Source organism: Benincasa hispida, chromosome 2 (assembly GCF_009727055.1).
Source record: "Benincasa hispida cultivar B227 chromosome 2, ASM972705v1, whole genome shotgun sequence".
Lineage (NCBI taxonomy): Eukaryota > Viridiplantae > Streptophyta > Magnoliopsida > Cucurbitales > Cucurbitaceae > Benincasa > Benincasa hispida.
In genome coordinates this window covers 19,691,258-19,713,703 of record NC_052350.1, presented here as the reverse complement: position 1 = coordinate 19,713,703, position 22,446 = coordinate 19,691,258, and the positions used below count along the sequence as shown (strand labels likewise).

General features: G+C 31.8%; 3 protein-coding genes across 7 annotated transcripts; 2 read left to right on the top strand and 1 right to left on the bottom strand.

The window, feature by feature from the left end:
• Positions 1-2,638: 2,638 nt before the first annotated feature.
• Positions 2,639-8,009, top strand: LOC120070700 (protein OS-9 homolog). Of its 2 annotated transcripts, none has more exons than XM_039022545.1 (8): positions 2,639-2,905; positions 3,194-3,273; positions 4,865-5,068; positions 5,960-6,031; positions 6,195-6,310; positions 6,829-6,895; positions 7,169-7,275; positions 7,633-8,009. In XM_039022545.1, the coding sequence occupies exons 1-8, from the start codon at positions 2,821-2,823 to the stop codon at positions 7,781-7,783; spliced, it is 882 nt and encodes a 293-aa protein (XP_038878473.1). In that variant the 5' UTR covers positions 2,639-2,820; the 3' UTR covers positions 7,784-8,009. The 2 variants fall into 2 exon arrangements, with proteins under 2 accessions (XP_038878473.1, XP_038878474.1); XM_039022546.1 differs by having other exon boundaries at positions 2,643-2,905; positions 3,197-3,273.
• A 5,682-nt stretch (positions 8,010-13,691) lies between these two features.
• LOC120071438 lies at positions 13,692-14,683 on the top strand. The gene has a single exon (XM_039023724.1). It carries the CDS (start codon positions 13,737-13,739, stop codon positions 14,520-14,522), a length of 786 nt encoding a protein of 261 aa, XP_038879652.1. The 5' UTR covers positions 13,692-13,736; the 3' UTR covers positions 14,523-14,683.
• A 2,516-nt stretch (positions 14,684-17,199) lies between these two features.
• Positions 17,200-21,184, bottom strand: LOC120071112 (uncharacterized serine-rich protein C215.13-like). Of its 4 annotated transcripts, none has more exons than XR_005480159.1 (3): positions 20,474-21,184; positions 19,931-20,127; positions 17,200-17,528 (listed from the first exon to the last, which is right to left on the bottom strand). XR_005480159.1 is itself a non-coding variant. In XM_039023172.1 (2 exons), the coding sequence occupies exon 1, from the start codon at positions 21,097-21,099 to the stop codon at positions 20,485-20,487; it is 615 nt and encodes a 204-aa protein (XP_038879100.1). In that variant the 5' UTR covers positions 21,100-21,184; the 3' UTR covers positions 18,257-20,127; positions 20,474-20,484. The 4 variants fall into 4 exon arrangements, 1 of the variants encoding a protein (XP_038879100.1); XR_005480160.1 differs by having other exon boundaries at positions 17,200-17,522; XR_005480158.1 differs by lacking the exon at positions 17,200-17,528 and adding an exon at positions 18,257-19,834.
• Between the last annotated feature and the right edge of the window lie 1,262 nt (positions 21,185-22,446).

Here is a 22,446-nt window from a genome sequence, read left to right as displayed (position 1 = left end):
TTATGATGCACGAACATATTTATCCTAAGGTGGAATTTTAATCTAAATGGCATACATACACCACTCAACACTAATTTAAATCATAAATCAAAACACTACCAGGATTCAAACCTACGACCTCAAAGCCCCAAGTAAAAGTAGGAACCAACACACCAACTAGCAAGTTGATGTTATCATAAGCGCGTTTAAAAAATGCGTTGCTCCGCAGCACCACATGTAGTACATCAACCTCAAACGGACGCAGCGCCTGCCTTCCGCCTTGCATCGTAGCGTCGTGACGCTGCTGGGCAGAATGCCCCTTTTGAGTGATTTTTGCTTTGAACTTGCTACATTTTGGCTCCGTTTTGCACCGGTATTTTCAGCAAAATTTGCTCCACAACCAATATGAACTTACAGACTCGAAGCAAAAATTTAAATGTCCAAAATATAATAGACCCTTACATTTTAATAAATTAAAACACAAGTTCTATGTGCAAAAAACCGTAAACATCCAATATTACAAACCAATGCTCAAACACTCAAAATGCATAACAGAAACCCCACCTCTAAGCTAGATTTTATTTCAAAAACAAAACCAAAGAATGAAAATGCAAAAAAAATTGGCTCTGGTACCAATTGAAGGGATCGAATCCAGAGCAAAAGCGTGTGAACACTTGCTCCACGACCAGTACAGACTTAAGAAGTTCAATGAAACAAAATCAACACAGGAAACAGAACCAAACAGGGGATAAACATGTAATAAACCAACATGCTAATTGAAGAGTAAAAAGGGAAATAAGAATATCACATACCTTCGTTGATTCCCCAACTCTTCACGATTTCCTCGTCATCTTCTCCTGAATGATTCTCCAACAAATAATGGACACCACCAAAAGCGAAACCTCGTTATTCTCTTCAGAATCCAAGGATAGAAGAGTGGTCTCTATACCTTGGATGAGGAAGAAGAATAGAGAATATGGAGAAGAGAAATTTTTAGATGAGATTAATTTTTGGAGGCTAGTGTTTCATTTCACCAAATGAATTCCCTTTCCCTGATTTGGGTAAATAATAAATTTAAATTACTCTTAGGGCTAATTTAATTAAATAACCATTATTTAATTAATTATCCCATTAATCAAATAACCATATTAAATTCAATTTAATATATATGTTTAATTAATTAATAAACACCATATGTTTATTTGCCTCCACCTCTCAAAATTAAATAAATTCTTTATGAATCAAATTCATAAGAATTTAACAATTGAATCCTATTCAAATATTTCTCTCTTAATTATAGATCAGGTCTATAATTAGTCATATCATATTAATCTCATTAATATGTTATTCTATCAATTGATTTGAACAATTCAAAATATTCATCTTTTTCTTTAGTAGGCTAACAAGGAGACCTTATGGACATAAAGAGTAGAAGTTCCAATGATATATTAATTAATTAAACTTTCTAATTAAATTAATCAATGTTCACTAACTACCGGGCACTCCATTAAAAATCAATAGCTACACTCTTCGAACTGTAGATATATTTTTGTGTCCAAGGATATAACCAATAACAAGTTAGTCCTTCATGAGTGTCTATAACACCAAGTGGGTCAAGTTATCGTTTTACTCTTGGGTTGCCTCTTTATCCTTAAGTACCAGTTCTTCTCTAATGAACAACCTGTTTATGATCCAACCATTAAACAGAAACCCCTCGCAGGCCAACAAGAGGGTAGAGCCCTTTATTCAAGTCTCGGAGACACCACTTAAGGGAACACTCATCTACTTCCCTAAAGTCGGGAAGAAGTGAATTCTATCTTGTATTATTATGTTCCCAACTCCCTATTCGATCTTGTCCCCAAAATGGTAGGCTTGTTAGGTCGGCGAACTGGCCATTCTCACCCATTCAAATTAAAGGACAATCTCTCATGAACAGGAGTTCATAATATACTCAAGATTAAGACTAAGTTACCTAGATCATTCTATTGAAATCGAAACCTAACTAGTTAATAGTGTTACATCTAGTAGTTACTATTTTGTGGTCCGGTCTTATGAAAATTCATTACATAGGATACCTCCACTTATGTGTCATCTACACGAACGCGTTGGATCATTGTGTTTGTATCAAATACAAAGTGAGTTGTATCTATAGTGTCACTAGCATAATTTACTATTGGAAGGTCTGAAGAATTTTTAACATGGATGACATACTTCCAATTATGTTATAAATTTTTAACATACAATGAATTCGGAGCAATATTGTCATTATCAAATGAATTATGCTAACATATTTTTTCGGTCTTCAGTATTATCTATTATTTCATTATCAATCATAATTGACTTCTAATTATTGATTTATATGCTTAAAGTTGCACTTTATTATTTAAATAAGCCTGTTTTAAAATTTCACAAAAAAATTCACAATATTTGTATGAATTTCCATAACATTCGTAATTCTTCTTAGAATATCTAGGATATTTAAATATCCATTCATATATTCGTATAAATCTGGCCTATCGATATTTACATCGGTAACGATATTTTCGTCCTTGTTCCGTTAGAAGTAAGGGGAAGCATGGCCAACAAAGCCCATTGAACACTGGACCCAACCCATTTTCTTGAGAAAGCCCAACCAAATGATGTGGCAAATATTCATTGGTCAAGCATGCGTGTAAGTGCATCACTCACTGTAAACAACACGAGGCCGTCAAACCGACGACCCACTTTCTTCTTCCTCTCGCCGTCGCCGTCGTCGCCCTTTCGCCTCCAGCTAAAAATACCTATCCCTTCCACTTTGCTTCCCTCCTTTTCACCATTGTACATTCCTTTGAGGACGCAGAAATGACGAATTTGATGTTGTTGATCCTTTTAGCTGGTAATCTTTGCCACTTTGCGTTAGCTGATCAGATCTTCCCAGCTCAATTAGGTGAAATTCTTCTCCCTCATTTTCTTTTTCTTCAAAATTTCCCATGAAAGCTTTCGAAATAGATGTGATTGATGAATTTCTGTTATGGGTAGTTCGTTATACAATATATTTCATCGCATATTGGAATTAGCGAACTCCAGAGGCTGATATTTCATAGCTTGTTTAACACCAATTGAAACTTCAAAATGTAGTGCGGCGTGGCATCTTTCCGTGTATTGCTTTTGCTTATTTTGATGGTAACTTTTTAGTATGAAATTTTATTTTCTCTTGTTTCTGATTGTTGATTAGCAGGTGGTACATTTAGTCGCAACTCTCGTGGGCCAAAATACAATATTGAATTCCATCCACAAGACTCGCCGTACAATCCGGTAAGCTTTTTAATGTTACTTAGTTGTTGTGTTAGTTCTTGATATTAATTGCATCCTATTCGCTTATATGATGTAATTAGATGGGGAGCTTTTGGGTCTTAGGTATCCGTCCCTTTTTATTGTTAACTCGGAGTGTAGTGTATCTGTAACTTTGTTCAAGATATCCTCAATTAAGTCACCCAACATATAGTACTGTACAGCTTTACGAAGTCAAAGATTATAGATTCTGGTATCTTTGTATATCGAATGCTCGCTAATTAGCACTGCGTCTTCAGCATTGTAACCTTGCCTTGGCATATAAGCTGCTAATATGTTTTTTCCCAAAGCAGTTTGCCACGAACTATAGCAGCACGGTCGACTAAAATTTGCAAACTTTTAATGCATTTACCCTGGTTCACTTAGTACTTTTGCCATTTTTGTTAGAACTTTTGATACATAACTAAAGGACTTCTTCTAGTATACCCATTGCTCGAAAAATGACATTGTCAGTATCAGTATAAATGATCTTTCTCCCCATGTTCGGCTATAGCGGCAACCCCTAAATCCTGAGCCACTTGGTGTTCCAACCCAGTTCCAACAATGCACTTTTTGGACCAAGAAAGCAAGAGTGCTTGATGTTGCATATTAGAACTCATTAAAGCATGATGTGCACCATTATGTTCGATAAAAGGAATGAGGGAAGCTCCAATAGAAAAATATTGGAAGGGAAAATGACTTTGAAGATGAACTTGTTCCCATTCAACATTCAAGAATTATTGAGGGTATCAAGCTGGAACAATCTGTTCTGCATTTCTCCACACTTCCAATAATCAATCTCTAGTTATCTTATTTTGTTGTTTCTTTGTTTGAATTTATCATCGTATGTTTTCTCTGTTGGGCTAATTTTTTAGTTTTATACAATACAGTGTTGCCTACTCTGTGAAATTTTCATTAGTTGCCTTCTTCCTTTGAGACAAGGATTTGAGGAAGGGCTTTGGAGATTGATAGTTGATTGTCCTGTTTGGCACGACTAAATACAATAAATAAATGAGGAGAAATTTTCTGTGTTACATTGATCCATGGCACCTAATTTTGAAGCAAATAATTGTAGTTTCATCCTTTTGGTATTAAGCAATAGGAATATTTGGTATGCAAATGATTTCTTGAACTCCAGGACCCTCTTAGATGGCCTCTACATGAGACTGGCGTTAAGATGCACTATGGAAGAGGAGTTGGGAAGATGGCTTCTATGTGTACTTTATCGCTTAGATGCTTGATAATTAAGTGACTGTATGTACTAAATTCTGCTGCAAATGTTAGTGCAAATTAAAAAGACATTTTCCGTGCATGAAGATTTATTGGTAATGTTCTCCATAAACTTGAAGAGATGAGATATTGAGCCTGTAATCTGCATCTGTACCCAGATGTGAGGGAAAGTCACATTTCCATTTACAATCCCATTTGCCTTACGAGTTACCATATTCTTTTCCTTATCATAGACTTCCTACAGAATCTTCTTTCCCTAAGCTGTATGATATCTGTCTTCAGAATTCAAGAATATGTAGGTATATCGTATGCCATCTGAACTTACTATGTTTTTTTTATTTTGCAGGACGATGACCAGGAATCTGTGTTTATGCCCAATAAAAATGGAAAGAATTACTTATGTTACTTGCCTAAGGTGGAGAAGTCCAAGAGCGGAAAGCCAACTGTTCAACTGAACATGAGTAGCATGATTGTGGAATCTGAGAAGCGAGTCAAATTGAAGACTCCAGATGAGCTGCTTGAGGCATTAAAAGAGCAATGCTTTGTCCGGGTTAGGGTCTATCCCTGAATATTGTTTTGCATGCGTCTGATGACTATATTATCTGCATTTTAGAATATATCTCAAAAGAAAAGTAGCTGTTGGCTGTGTTTTTGAATGTGTGCCTTGAGAAATTGGCATCCCAATGAAAAGTTAAATTCGATAACCAATTTATTTTTATTTTTTGGTTTTTGAAAATTAAGCTTATAAAAACTACTTCCACCGATTATTATTAGTAGTTTTGAAAACTAAAAACAGTAGTTCTTAAAAATTTTGTTTTTTTTTGTTTTTTGAATTTGACTAAGAATCCAAATTCTTCTTTAAGAAAGATGACAACCATGCTATAGAAATTGTGAGCAAACAAGCTTAATTTTTTTCATGGTGGCCACCTACGTAGGATTTAATATCCTGTGGGTTTCCTTGATACCCAAATGTCGTAGAGGCAGGCAAGTTGTCCTGTGAGATTAATTGAGGTGTGCGTAAGCTGGCCCTGATACGAATGGATAATGAAAAAAAAGAAAATAAGAAAAAAGAAAAAAAAATCCTTAATTTTCATAAACATAAATCGGATGATTATCAATTGAGGCTTAAAGAAAGGTTAATTTAATTTCTAACGGTGCCTAAAGTATTTAAAACATTTTCTTTCTTACTTTTTTCTTCTGTATAAATAATACATATGTATTAAAAGTACACGATGTATTCAAAAAATGCAAGTGAAGTGTGTGCTTTGGGGTTGCCTTGCCTCACGCGAGAAAAGGTGCCTTTCTTGCGCTGAACACTGATAAAGCTATAAAATACTAAGGTCGTTTGCTGTAAAATATATGCATTTTTAGGTAAAACATGTGGTGATTATGTCCTGATTAATTGACATGTTAACCTTGCCTCATTAACTTCTTTTTGCAGCAAGAGGGTTGGTGGACATATGAATTTTGTTACCAGAAAACACTAAGACAATTTCATTTGGAGGATGAAAAGGTAGTCTCATATAGTGCCTTATAATGCATTCTATACGTGATTCTCTATTCTTAGCTTATGAATAAAGAAGGATACTGTGGCTGTTTATTGCTTATTTAAAAACATTAAATCATGCTCTGTTAAGTAGTAAAGACCTTGAAGTTTCTGTCGTTTTATCTTACAGGTAGTTCAGGAGTTCGTATTGGGCGTCTATGATGCAGAGGCAACTGCTAATCTCAATGAGAATCTCTCTGATATATCTACTTTGAAGGATCCTCGCTCAAAAGATGCATCCCAAAGGTGTGCTTTTATTTTCTTTAGTTACGAGTAAAGAAATTATGAACAGGCTTCTAGTAATAGGAAAAGGCGATCTTCAATCAGTAGAGCTTGTAATTTTCCTAGTTCTATCACTTCTCAAAAGTAGTAAGTTGGAGGCATACATGAAAAAGCAAAAGCTTCCGTGAGTTTTCATCAGGCGTTCTACTATTAATTTGTCTTTGTGATTCTTCCACGGTCAATTCTTACATGTGCCAAATATGATACTTAAGACATGAAACAGAAAGCTAGTATGGATTTAGTGTTTGAAAGGTTTGATTGATCATATTAGTTGTACAATCTATAGAACAGATCCCGTTCAACTAAGATCATAATCATTGATCATACAAGTGTATTGAACAGTGCTAGAGTAAGATTGGTGCTTTGTTGAGTTATGTCGTACACAAGAATTGTGCGCTAGATATAACAAGATCTATTATTTGTCAAATAGACAATTAATCTCAATTTCTCAAATTAATTACCTGTCTACATGACTCACTCAGGTATCATGCTCATCATTACACAAATGGAACCATGTGTGATCTAACAAATCAACCGCGAGAAACTGAGGTACAAATAATTAATGATTTATTGTGTTTAATCTTTATTCTTTGAAAAATACTTAGGTGCATCTCGAGCAACACTTATCTTTATGCATCCCACCAAATTGTTCAATCATAATTTACTGTGACAAATTCTTCTTATTTTTTTTTTTTTAAATTATATATATTTGTGTGTGTGTGAGTGATGAGAGGGATGCATAGAGATTGAGTGCTTCCATCCAAGTATTACTCTTTTTCTTTTTTTCCCCATTACTGATATTGATTCTTAATTACATTTCAGGTTAGATTTGTTTGCTCAGAGCCTAGAGCCATGATTAATTCTATCACAGAACTATCAACATGCAAGTATGCACTTACAGTGCGATGCCCGACGCTTTGCAAGCATCCGTAAATCTCTCCCTCTCTCTCTTTTCCCTTTTACGTACACACATCCATTTTTTCCGACTGTTAGATGAAATATAACGACGAACTTAAGTGTTACTGGCAAGCATAAGTTTATGATGGGGAGCTGAGAAAAGGAAAACTCTGCCCGGTTCAACCGAACCACTTTAAAGAACAACCTGCTGTCAGCTAAATTGTGTAGCCCTATAATTGTGTACGAGCCTAACCAATACGAGATAGGAACTTAAGAATCGAAAGTTGAGCCAACTTAAATGAGTTCACATCAAGGTGTCAATTTTATTGATAGATAACAGTTTTTGTTTTCGTTTCTCTTATTCGATCATTATATTTTTGACTGTGCAGGTTATTCCAGGAAGAGAGACCAGTGTGGTACATCATTAACTGCAACGTACTCCCCGATGATTACAAGGAAACAGAGCGGAGTGAAGAACTAGCAGATGAGATCGTTATGGTTACAGACGTCAAATATCCAAAAAATGAATCTGAAGATTAATGTGATTATATCATAGAATTTTTATCAACCAAACTAACCTTACAAAAGAAGCTATTCCTTTGTAGATTTTTTTTCACAAATGCAAATTATATAATTGATGCGAAGATCAATCCATCGATTTTCAAGCCCCTCGACGAAAAATACCCGTGCGGAATTTCGTATGCTTTGATCATATTTGAATATATAGGTCAACCTGAAAGCTACTGATATAGCAATAATTTTATGAGATTTATTGTCTTTTACAATGATTCAACTTATTGTAGGGGAAAAGTAATGAGTTTGAATTGGTAAACTCATAGCTTGCTTTTATTGAGACATTTACATCACTGCTACAATAATAAACAATTGTGAAAGACCATTATTTCGAGTCAAATAACATCACGTTCATCATTTCTCACGGAAAATTTGCAAGGTACCGTTGAAAATTTTTCCTTATTTAATATTTGTTTTTTAAAAAAAACACAATTAACTTAAATCATTGTTATGAAAAGGTAATAGAAAAAGTAATAGTTAAATTTCTCACTAAATCTTTTATATGATTAGTTTTAAGTTGACAATTTGAATTTAAAGAAAAATTGTTCAAATTTTGTAGAAGAAATGATTTCAAATCACATATATATATATATATATAAATTTTGAAATTTATATAATAGTAATAACATCTAGAACGTATCTCCGCAAGAAAAATAGATATATCTAGTGGTGTCACCTCAAAAAGTTTTAAAAAAATAAAAAATTATTTTTATTTTTGAATACTAGTTGTATTCAGAATCAATCTCCACAACATTTTTTATTTTTATTTTTAAAATTTTTCAAAGCATGTGCTATATGAAATTGCATTGTAAAAGCAGAATTTAATGGTACCCAACCTTTGTAGCAATATTGAAGTGGGTTCTCATGCTTTCAATGTCAAAATCATAGAGTGAGGCTATGATTCAACCACCATCTTCCTAACAACAATTATTTTATGGTTCTATTATTATGTATTAGGATTTCTTTAATTCAAACTCCTATTAGTTTTTATTTGGTAGGTTGATTTAAAATCTATTGTTTTAGATGCCAAAAGCAAGTAATTTTCTTTCACCCCCCTTGTTTTTTCTCTTTCATTGTATTCCTTTATCCTTACACTAACCTACAAGATTTATATTTAGATACAACATTGAAATTTTCAATGTAATTGCTAATTAGACAATGGTTCTACGACATTATTTGGAATTGTTCGTGAATTGAGTTGAGTTTAAACACTTTTAGATTTCAACTCAATCGTTACGATTATAAGTTTCTTTAACTCAAACAACTATTATGTTTTAGGTATTGAGATCATTATTAAAATTTTTATTTTAAAAAATAGTAAAATGTTAATATGAAAAATGATTGATTTAATTATTTTCACAAGTAAGATAATCAAATTAATTTTAATTTATATTATGAAAATTTTCTTTTCATAGTGTTAAAACTTAAAAAGTTACTTTTAATAGTTGATGAATAAGAAATAATCTTTAAAAAAGCATGGAATTAAGTAAAATTAAAATAAATACATGTATATATCTATATTGAAGGTATTCTTTTTTCAAAACATACTTTTTAAAATGAATAATAAACTCGAATTGGTGTGTAGTTATTTTGGGTGGACCCTCATTAACTCAATCCATACAGTTTTTATTTATTTGAACCTAACCCAATCGAAATCATACAAATTGAGTTCAATCGGTTGATTGGACTTTTCGAGTCATTGAATATTTCGAACACCTCTATTTTTATCTTCCAATTGAGGTGAGATATGCTCAAACGTCATTGACATGTATACTCTTTCTACTAAAATCAGACGTTTAAATCTTCATATTCCACTTATTAAAAAGAAAAAAGAAAAAAAAATCAACATCAATCTTAAGACAATAAATTGGTATGATTTCAAGAGACAAGTTTTAACAATTTCCTCTATGGACAAACCTTTACACTTTTCCATCTAGTGACCAAGTGGAGAAATATCTATATTATTCATACTCCACATTTTTATAAGAGGATTTTATAGACTTTTCCACTACTAAAATTCAAAGTTATAATATTAAACAATCCCAAGAGACTCTTAATTTGACTTTGATGAAAAAGATTTTGATAATCTTTATTATTCTAAATATTCTTGTAGCTTTTGTGGTAGTAGGTTTTACATCTTTATTACAAGGCTCTATGTAAGGTTGGTTTGTTAGGTTGTTTTTGTCTTTATAATATATTTATTTTTTCTAGGTGTATAATTAAGAAATAAATTATTTAAAAGTAGCCATTTTAGAGCCATAAAGACCTCCCAACATTTGTAGCATTTAAGCCCTTGATTTCAGCAATGTTGTTGTAGGTTTATTGAATTTAATAATGTTGTATTAATTAAATTAAATCTCTAACATTATTCTAACAACCCAAAAGTTATTTTCCTTGATTGGCTCTGCATAATTGGAAATACACAAATAAGAAAAGAGATAAAAATGGTAACTTTTGTTATGGTAATTAAGCAAAACAGCTTACTCTAAATATCAAATTATTTATTACTCATATTGGGGTTGTCTTGGTTATTAGCTAAAAGTGATTGGTAACTCAATGTTTAGTGGTTAAGAAAAATCATTTTTTTTTTTTTGGGCATACATGTCTAAGAATTATTTGAGCTAATGTTTCATCTTCAAAAGACCAAATTGGTCATTTAACAATCTTTTCCACCTATAAGTAAATGGTCAAATATTGATTGGAAAGAAAATTGACATTAGGATTAGGGATGGAGTTGTGAACTTCAAGGAGTACGGTGTAAATTCTAGAGAGTTATGAACTTCTAAGATCCACTAAGTAGGAAGTTAATAACGTATAAAATTGATTTTTCTAGTCGTGGGATCCACGAACTCCTTGGGCCAAACAAGGAGTGGAGTTCAAATTCTACTTCTCCTAACTCGAACTTTTGCTCCATTACCATATTAAAGGGAAACTTACTTTTTTAGTCTATGAGTTTTGAAGAACAGATATGTTTAATTCTTAGGTTTTCAAAATGTAACCCACCCTCCTAACTCGAACTTTCGCTCTATTACCATATTAAAGGGAAACTCACTTTTTTAGTCTATGAATTTTGAAGAACAGCTATATTTAGTCCTTAGGTTTTCAAAATATACCTTTTGAGTTCTCAAGTTTTTTAAAAATAAGTTTAAAAAATCTTTCAAATATTTATTATTATTATTTTAAATTAGAAAAATAAATTTTAAAAATTATCTCTTCTCTCTAAAATTATTTTTCTAATTTTAAATATTATATAATTATTTAAATTAATTCTAAAAATTACTTTAAGGACCTTTTAAACATGTTCTTAAAAACTCAAAGATCAAAGGGTTACATTTTTAAAACTCAGCAACTAAATACACCTATTCTAAAAAACTCGATAACTAAAAAGATACAATTTTAAAATTTAAAGGCAAAAATACATATTCTTAAAAATTTGAGGATGAAAAGGACAACTTTTTCTATATTAAATCAATATGAAATTACCCAAAGCATAAATTGATGGGAAAAAATAGATTTGAAAAAGGAAATTAATCAAATATTCAAATTGTTTTGTCTTACTTGTATATTAATTTCTCTTTGTTTTCATGAACACAATAAAGGCAATCAATTGTAGTTGAAAACTTTGATTTGAGTAATAAATAACTAGACCATAAGTTAAGATAAAGACATTGGTAGGAAATAAAGTGGGTTTTGAATTAGTAGTATTGGAGTGTTAGAAAGGGTTAGGTCTTTATTGCATATGTTGTGTGTGAGTGTAAATTAAAGCTCAACTATGGATAGCATTTAATTGAATATTGCTATCCCCCAAATAATAACATTTCTGACTTCATCCTACATTGTAACCAAAATATATTAAACACATCCAACCCATTCCTTTCTTGTGAATCAATCCACATGCAACCCCTACCCTACCAAAAAAACTACTTATTGACTTAGCCCCTAATGCCCCCAAACTCATACCCATCTCTCTCTCTTCTGATTGGACGACACCGCTCCGACCCATGTTCTCTAAAATCACTATCTAAATATGGCGATAATTGCAGTTACATACGAATTTGATCCCGAAATGATAAAAATTCAACCTTTAGGTTACTTATGTAATTGTTATAATTTCTGCTAAGTTTGAGGATCCATTTGAGAGTTCTGTTTTTACGATCGAAGTTTGAGGGTATAATTACAAATATAACTACTATCATTCTTTTAAGGGTGGTTTTTAAAATTTGCTCTTAAATTAAAAAGTAACTCGACTTACTCTAACATAGTTCAACCATCTTTGAATTTTAGATTTGAATCTTTATTCAATCTTATTTAATATGATGTAAGATTAAGGCAAATTTATAAACAAAGCTATTTGTCACCATTAATAAAAGGTTAAAAAATAAACTAATTATGAATAAGCAAACTAAAAAGGTTATTTGAATATTTGAAAAAGAAGCCACTTTTAAGATAGATTTGATTAGGCACTCATATGTACAAGTGGGTCTTGTAATGTTTTGAAGTTTTCTTTTTCATGGCATCATTTTCTAAGTAAACAAAAACAAACAAAATTGCTATTAAATAATTAATTTAAAAATAAAAATAAGACTTTAAGTATATATTTGGACTATTTTTAGATATAAAAAAAATAACAAAAATATTTATAAATATACGTCCATATTCATAGACTATTATTATCTTCTATCACTATATTTAAAAATATTTTAATTAATTTTACCATTTAAAACAATTTTTCTAGTGGGTCCTAGAGAAATTATTTATGAGAGGGGCATAATTGTCATTCTCATGTTCAATAAACTTCCAAAATTAACATAAAATAATTCATCCATACCGAAAGCAACAGATCTATACACCACATAACTTCTCTATCCCTCACTCACATCTAATAAAATTTTGCTAGTGGTCCAATAAATGTTACCAATTTGTTACTACATATTATTTACCGTTCAACTATGGTCATTTTAACAAAAATTTCCATTATCAAACCTACCTAAAATGAGATTATAAGAGTATAAATATAATGTTAATTTGATCTTTTATTTTTAAAGTTAAATCATAAATTTAGTTGGTAAAAGTGTCTGATAATGACCTAATTCTCAATTTTGTTTTTAATAGGTTTTAGATAAATTTAAAAATTTTAAAGATGGGTTGAATTTGAAAGTTTGGAAATTTATTATACGTAAATTTTAAATTTATATCTAATAATTTATGAACTTTTGGTTTTGTGTTTAGTAGATCTATGGATTTCAAAAAAAATTCAAAGTTGAAGCTAAATTTGTAATTTTGAAAGTTCAAGAACTAAATAGAAACAATGCTTGGATTGACACTATATTTTTCTTTTTACTTGAAAATGAATATCTTTTTGAACCCTAGGTTTCAAAGTATTATACTTTTAATCATTAAGTTTTGAGTTGGATTTCAATTTAGTCCCTTAATTTTAAAATGTTACAATTTTACTTTTGAGATTTGAATTTTGTTTCAATTTGGTCCTTAAATTTCAAAATTTACACTTTTAGTATCAGATTTTCATTAAATACTCACTTTTTTTTTTAACATTAATGTCGATCAATTAACTTAAAATAATTATGAAATGAAATTGTAAATTAAATTTTAATCGTGATGTGAAACCATGAAACTTAATTAATTACAATTCGTTAAATTTTTTAAAATTAATTAATAGATATTAATACTAAAAAATAAATATTTAGTGAAAAAATTAAAAAATATAAATCTTAAAATCTAGAAAATACGTAACATTTTAAAATTCAATGACCAAATTAAGAAAATAAAAAGTATTTTGCTTTTTAAATTTTTTTTTTCAATATTAATTAATTTCCGTCTGTTCTTTTTTCCCTCTCTCACTATATATGTCACAATCTCTAAACTGTAAAAGCATTGTTAAAGCTTTGATCAAGCTCCTTCAATGGACTGGTTCTCCTGGCTCTCAAGAACCGGCCTCGACCCACTTCACACCTACGAATACGGCCTTCTTTTTGCCCGAAATGCCCTTAAGCCCGACGACATTCCTCGTTTCAACCACCATTTTCTTCAAAAAATCGGCATCTCCATCGCCAAACACCGCCTCGAGATTCTCAAACTCGCCAAATCCCACACCCACCAACAACCCACTCTCAACAATCCCCTCCTTTCCGCCTTCACCAAGACCAAAATCTGCCTCAGAAACTGCCTCCGCAAGCTAATTTTGCCCACCGCCAGGCCCGATAAGGGGGTTTTCCGGGAAGACACGGCGGTTATCTCCCCTGAGCCGCCGACCCTGGACGAGGTCAAGGTTAAGGAGGTCGTCAAGCCCCCGCCCAAACGACGGAGTAAACACGTGTCGCTTTCCGGGCCGTTGGATGGGAGAACGCACGAGAAGTTCGTGATGAGTAGTAAGAGCTTGAAGTTATCTGGGCCGTTGGATAGAAAAGAGAGGCCGCCTATGTTTCCTAGAAGCCCAAGAACATCTGGGCCTTTAGATGGGAGAGTATCGGATTGGGCCTTGAGTAAAAGCCCAAAGGTGAATGGGCCGCCACAAGGGAGAATGATGAAGCTGATTCCGCCGAGCCGGAGCCCAAGAGTATCTGGGCCGTTAGATGGAAGAGATGGAAGCCCAAGAATTTGCTGTCGGTGTAATAGGGAAAGAATGGAAACGGATGATGATTATCATTCCTTGTGGGTTTCATTGTTTTATGACATGAAGCCAACTTGAATTATTATTATTATTATTATTTTTGGGGAGGGGTTTGTTTTAATTTTACATGATGTGTGCATTTGATTTGAATGCCAATGCAACTAAAAGAAAGTTGTCTATTGAAGTTTTGTACAAGCTAATTGTTCAAATATGTTTGTTTTTAGTTTTGCGATTTCGAATTAGAAGATTCAGATCTTTGATTTGCTAGGTTAGCTTATTCATACAAGTTAGAGTAATTGTTTTAAATTAGAAAGCTACTGAAAATATTTTTAAATATAGCAAAATATTATTGTTCATTGTGACAAATACGGATAGATAGACACTCATAGATGTCTCACTATCAATCACATTTTACTATATTTGTAATTAAGTTGGTCAAATTTTTTTTTTTCATATATATATTTTAAAACAATCCTACAAGTTATAGTATGGTTTTTTTTTGTGAATTTTTGTCGCGGATTAAAGCTAATATCTAAAGAGGTGACAGCATTAATATTTATAAGTAAATTTTTGTGATCCATTTTAGTTCATCATTTTGGCTATTTTTCTGTCTCATACTCCAGTTTCAAGGTTCAAAGCCTTTTTGAATGACTTGGACTATAAGAGTGGGTTTAAAAATTAGATCACACAATTAAAGGCCCACTGAAAATGCGGATAATTAAAGCCCAAAACTTTTCATTGAGAATTCAAATGAAAGACAAAAGGAACATGAAACTTTTTCTCCTTGCGCTAAAATTTTACGCTTAACTTAAGTTCAAAAATACCATTTTCACCCTAAACTTTGAAATTTATTCAATTTTAATCATTATATTTTTAATTGTCTTTTTTTAGTCTACATATTTTCAATCGATATTAAATTAGTTCTCATGCTAATTTATTATTGATTATATATATATATTGACATTTTTGCTATAAATTTTGAAACATATTCACATATTGTACTTTACATGAAAATTATTGTTGTTATTTAATCAAATTTGATAAAAATGAATTTTGAGAGACTAAATTTAAGATTGATTGAAAGTATATTGACTAAAATTGAACAAACCTCAAAATATAAGGACTAGTATAATATTTCAATCAAAATTTATTGTCTTAAGAAAAAAAAAAAAAACTAAGATGAAGATTGAATGTGTATAGGTTTTTTCATGGTAGGAATAAAATTATTAAAAAAAAAAAAAAGATTTTCCACTAAAACAATACTCCAAAAGGCAAATATGTCAAGTGGGGTGGCTATGGGCTATTTCTGAGTTTTGTTTAGGGTACAAATTGATCCTAATAAATAATAAAATGAATAAAGAGAAGGAATTCATAATAAACGTTTGCCTAAACATAATTAAAATAATAAAGTTTTAATTCAGTCCTGTCATGACATACATTTAAATTATATTTATGTTAATTAAATCCAAAGTAAACTCCAAATCCTTTGTGACCACAAATAATTAATTCAAAAGAAGGGATTTACCAAACCCAATTTTAGCCCCTTGTTTTTTAATTCAAAACAAGCAAACAAAACATATTAAATATAAATTTAAAGGAAAAGAAACACAAAAAAAAGGGAGATTAATGCATCAACATCATCACATGATATTTGATTAAAGAAGGGAGTTAGTGGCTAAAAATGCAACAAGTTGGATCACATGAAGATGATGATGGGACAGATTTTCCATCAAAGAAAGTTTGGTTTTCTCAGCATCCAAACAGATTTCAGTGAGCCCCATGATTTTTAATTTTTAATTTTTAATTTTTTAGTTCCATTTTTTTTTTTGGTCCCATAATAGTGGATTGAATGTTGGACAAACGATTGAGATTCGGTGGGTTTTTTTTTTTTTTGCTGGGGAAGTTTGGTACTAAAAAGGAAACTTAGAAATAAAATGAAATGAAGGGTCAATGTATGGAGAAGGAGATCCATACATATAAGAAAGGGTTGAAGATAAGACTTTCACATAGATGGAGATGGATGTTCTCGAGGTATGGACTCGTCCCCATTCCTCGAGACTATTAATCAATTTTAAAGTTTATGAACTAATTAGAAATTATTGAAATTTTGATAAGTCTATTAGACATTTGTTCGTTGAAAAAGGTTGACAATACATAAAAGAACAAAATTCAAATGATTTGTTGGATGCAAGAGAATCAGAGAAAAATTGTAACCAATTTGAGGTCAAAATGCAATGATTTTGGAGTTTTTGTGGGGTTTAGAGTGGTAGAAATGGAGAAATACAAAATTAAAACCATCTTTTCTTTCTCCAAATGCTAACTCCATGGTACTTTTTGCATGGAGTTTGGTCATATATTTTCATAAATGTCTTTGATATTTTTCTAAAGGATCTTTTAGTGTTATTTTTGGACAGTAACCCTTTTTTATATTTATTTATATTCGTTTTATATATTTTTTTTCCTATTTTCAAAGCTCTTTCAATAATGAAGAGAGAAAAATACTATCATTTATCAATTGGAGAAATTGAAAAAAAAATGTATTTAATGAATTTTTTTTCACATATCAATTTATTGATAGTTATTTTAAATATAACTTAGAACATTTCGACAGATTGTTTTAAATTTATCTTAAAACATTTTGTTAAGTATTTGAAAATATTCTAACCAATATATGAAATAACAATATATATCATAACACAATAAGTCTAAATAAAAAAAAAATAATCGTTTCTATCAAATAGACGAATACATACAACACAATATATATCGAATTTTCTACCAAAGTTAAAAAAATTACATATATAACACAGTATATATAAAAAAATAAAATAAAAAAAAAATAAAGATCCTTCGGTTTATAATACATAACCCTCCATCTTCATCTCTTCTTCTTTAGCCATGACCACCATGGATCTTTCCCCATCGTCGTCGACCGTATTTGCTCACCATGTCGTACTGTCAACTGAATCTGCTCCCTCCATTAGATTCGCCCCACATCATCCACGTCATCAATTCATCTCAAATCGTTCATGTTATCTCGTGTTGAACCATCAATTCGTTTCATGTCGTGTCTACCGCCTGCAACTTACATCGTCGGAAGAAGAAAAGAGATAGAGAGGAAGAAGAATAGAGGGAAAAGAGGAAGAAATGAATATAAATTATAGAGGAGAAAGAATATGGGTGAGAGAGAAAGTATACGTGAATATATATATATATATAACGTATGTAAGAAGTAAATTATAAATAACCACTAATATTAATAAAAATAAGAAGGTAAATGTTCAAGACATATAATACGTGTCTATTTTTTTTAAGCATTTTAGGTAGAAAATCCTAAGTTAAAAGGAAACCAAATTAAAATCAGAAGTATTAACCCACTGTCAATCTTACAAATTTCCCATTCCATCGGTATTGACAATTTTATATTACATTGAAAGTGAGGTATAAACCTCCACGTAAATTCGATCCATCTCTTCAAGCCATTGCATTTGGAGTTCCAAACAAACGCAAGAAAATGGTGTAAAAAAAAATGGTCATAGAAATCGGTGAACTCTGTGGTCCTTCACTTCTCTTCCCACCTAATACAATACAAAATCAACTAACTTGAAAAATATCAACCATACCTTTCTATGGTTCCGTATATTAATTAAGTTTATTCAGAACCATGCGACTTCGTACATCCATATTTAAACAAATAAATAAACACATTTTCTCTTCCCACCATTTTATTTACTTTTAATATTTGATGCATAACCTCTCAAAATGTATCTATAGTTTTTTTAGAATACGTTAAGGTAATTTTTTTTATCACAGCATATTTATTATTTGTAAATATTTCTAATTATTTTTGTTTTCTAAAATAATTTTTCTGTTTAAAATAATAAAAAATAAATTAATCATTTTTTAACCTATTCTTAAAATAATGTAGGTTATGAAATGAGACTACATTTGTTTTATTAGGTCTCGTACTTAAAATATTTTTTTCTAAAGAAAATGTTATGCTCCATATCGCCATAATCTCCAAATATTATATAAAACATCACATTAAACAAAATTAACAATAATAATGGAGCTTATAATGTTCTGTGCTCTCTAATACATTGACATCCCAAAACATTTTGAACCTGAATGCATGATGAGAAGGACTAAATTGTAAAAAGTGTCTTCCAACTTAAACTTCCATTCCAAAAATACCCTTTTAAACTTTTAAATTTAGGGGGAAAAAAACTGAAAAGACGACAGTGTGAGCGGAAGGATTGATAGATGACCAATATTTGCCTAACTATACCATACATATTAATTGTTTATTAGTTTGAAAAGATAAGAAGAAAGGAGAACGTAAAGAAAACGAGTGAAAGAGGCATTATTGAAAATGAAAAAAAAAAAGATTAACGATAATAATGATGGGTTTGGGAGAATAGAAGACGGCCACATCGCCCACTCATTTTCACTCCCACTGTCATCTTATCCTTCTCTTTTTCCTGAGTCGGAAAGAACTGACATCTTTATCATACCGAAGCTCGTAGTTCTTTTAGAGTCCCATCTTTCTCTTCTACCTCCTCTTTCAAAGTTGAGTACCAATTTTCCCCACGCAACAACTTTGTGTTCATTACCCCTTTTTTTGCCAATTAGGCCTTTCCCTATTTTGTTTTAAGAATCATTAGAGATATAAAATCAGAAGTTCAAATCTCTCGTCCAAGAGTGTGTAAACATTCAAATGTCACTCCAATGGTTATGACTTCAAATCGCCAGAAAGTCAAAAGTCAAAAGTTGAAGACAACAAGATTGTTGAACTAAGAAACAACCTAGCTCCAACTTGATAGGGCTTTAGGAGATCGAACCAGAACATCTCAAATTGAAATCATAACACCAGGATGAATTCAACTAAGCCCACTCCATAGAAACCAAATTAATGATTTACCCAAATTTTCAAGTTTAGCCATTAATGTTCATTTCTTAATAATAATTTCCCTCTCCGAAAAGGTTATAGGCAGCCCTTCATCTCTTCAAAGGGGCATTCTTCAATTGAAAAGCCGCATTCATAATCTCAATTTGTCAATTATCCCTATTTTTTTTTAATGAACATAGGCCAAATAGAAGTCGGTTCCTTCCACCGATTTAGGACTTTAGTAGGTCAACCCCATCTAATTCCACTGGCTTCATCAATCTTCAACTCTTATTTTATTTACTTAATTATTTTTAAACTCCAGCATTTGATCCCAATTAATTTGAATTAAAACTGTTCAGTCTGTGACGAGAATTCCATTAACTGTCCTTGTTCGTTCATAACTTCCTCCGAAGTTTCCCCCCTACCATTAATCCTACTTCCAGATCACAAAATTCAAAGTTCAGATATCAGATGACTTCCATTTCAACCTGCAATTGCATATCTGTATACAGAACAAACAGAAATTACGAAGAACTAATCAAAGAATTTGAACACAAACAGGGGAAAATACGAAGCAGAAAGATGGAAATCACTTTACCTTAGAGAAATCCACTTGATGAAACAAATAACGGCTGACGACGGACGGAGATGAACGAACGCCGAACCAAATAACAAAAACGTATGTTGTTCTGGAAGCATTACGAAGCGAGTGGAACAAACATAACAACAATGAACTGATTTCACCGATTACCAGACGCAAATAATTTTGAATCATGTCTTTTGAAATTAGAAGTCCTGTACAGTTAGAAATAAGGACGAATTAGGGTTTGAATTATGTTTGATTTTGAAATTGGTGAAAAAATTAAAGTTCAAAAGCTCCACGAATTGTTATCAATATCGCGGAAACTGTATTTATCTTCCATATATATATTTTCTGTATATACACAAAAGTTATATAGGTTCTCTAGTTCAACTCCGGGAAGCGAGGTGTAGTGTATAGGCAATCAGATCCGATTTAAGCTTCGTCTCCAACTCTATATCCCTGCCGTTGAACCTGTGGTTGGAATCCGCCGTCTTCGTCGTTGAAAACTCAGAGAAGAGGTAAAAAGATTAATAAACCAGAGGTTATTGGCCAACGTACCAAAATCTTCATCACAGATCATCGGCTTTCGACATGATTGAAAGCCGGCTAGGTCTTGGACAGAAATCCGCTCGGCGTCTTTGACTATGAGACGAAGGTCGGATGAGAGAAGCCAAAGCTCGCCTCACTAAATCGCCTTCAACTCCTCCGATTCGAACCAGAGAATTCGTCATCGCCGATCTCCGCGCGTTGAGCCGATTGGACGAGTAAGGAGTTGAAGGCTGCGACTGAACGCCTTTGTGGAGACTACACCGGAACGAACCAGGATGCGTGGTTGGGGAGCACATGCATGTCCTCTTCTGGTTGCTCTGTTTCTTCACTACTTGATGATTCCCACTGGTACGAGACAAAACAGAGATAGGCCGATTCGGAGAAATAGACCGGTCCAGTGAAAAACTCACTGACGACGCTGACGGAGAAGAAGATCCCTGCAGATTAACACGAGAAGGCGACACAGATCTACGGAAAAACGAAGTAGGGTTTCTGGTGGAAAAGCTTGACGAGGAAGAGGCAAAGGCAGATGAGGAAGAAGAAGATGAAGAAGAAGAATAGGAGCCATAGAACCTCCCAGAAGGTGAGAGAGACCTCAGAACTGGCCCGCTTGATTTTCTAGAAGAAACCGCCATTGAAGATAAAGTCAGAAGAAATAGAGAGAAGAAGAAGGAAGGAAGAAGAGAGGGTTTTTCTTTCAAGCCGTGTTTGGCTCTTCAAATTGGCAAACCTAGCTTTACTCAAGCTATGTATTTATAGCAAGGACCAGGCCGAATTTATCGCGATATTTTCACGCTTTGCAAATATGCCCCTACGCTTGTATAAATTTTTATTTAGTCTAAATCCTATTTTCGACCTGAATTTTGAATATTATTCTTTTTTGTCTTTTAACTTTTAAAAATGTCTATTTTAGTTCTTAAACTTTTAAAATTTCCTTACTTTAGTCTTTGTTATCAAAATTTTATTAATTTTTTTAACAAAATGATCAGACGACTTGTATTTTTGAATAACTAAACTATCAAATAAGTTACCATGCTCAAAAAAATTTACGATTTTAATATTATTCGTGATTTTGAATGGGACAACTTTAAAAGTTATTTTTCATTCAAAATTTTGATCGTTCATTATTTTGACACAATGATAGTTGACATTTTACTTCATGTTCATCTTACTCAACACAAATATATATGTCATCTTACATTTTCATTTAAGTTTTAACAAAATTGTAATAGCAAGACTAAATCGAACGTTACTAAAACTTTGAGCACTAAAATAGAATAAAATTCAAATTTTAAGAATAAAATAAGATTTTTTTTTTATTTGTGGGCTAGAAAGTAAAAATGACATAACAAACAAGAGGAAACTATCAGGTCAAGAAAATGATAGTTTTTTTTTTTTTTTTTTTTTGTATTTCATCGAATTAAATAAAAGTAAAATAAAAATAGGTTTTTTTTCTCCGGTGGAAGTGAGGCGAATGGAAGATTCTGTAGTCACTATAATTAAATTAGCAAATTGTTTATTAGTAATTAACTTTGATATTGTTTGGAATGAAACTGAAAACCTTATTAGAAAGACACGATTTATACACGAAATATTAATTAATTATAATTCGACGAATTTTCCCTTCTACCTTACGTTCGTAATTTGAATTTAGTAACAGATTGAATAATGAATATTGTATTCAATGTTTGAAAAAGTCATTCATGAATGAATGTTATAAGTTTGAGAATTTTCTAAAGTTGGGTTACTAAAAAAATAATTCACTTTTGGAGATTTTCACCGTTGTGATTAGGGTTGGCAACGAGATCGAAACGGGATGGAGATGGTCCCCATCCCCGCCATTTCAAGGCAGGGACGGGTACGGGATTCCCCATCGGAGAAACGGGCGTTTTCCCTTTTATTTTTCTATGGGGATTTTTTTAAAAACATTTTTTTTTTTGTAAAACTATCTTTGGTTTGGGTTAGGACATTTTAGTTGGGTT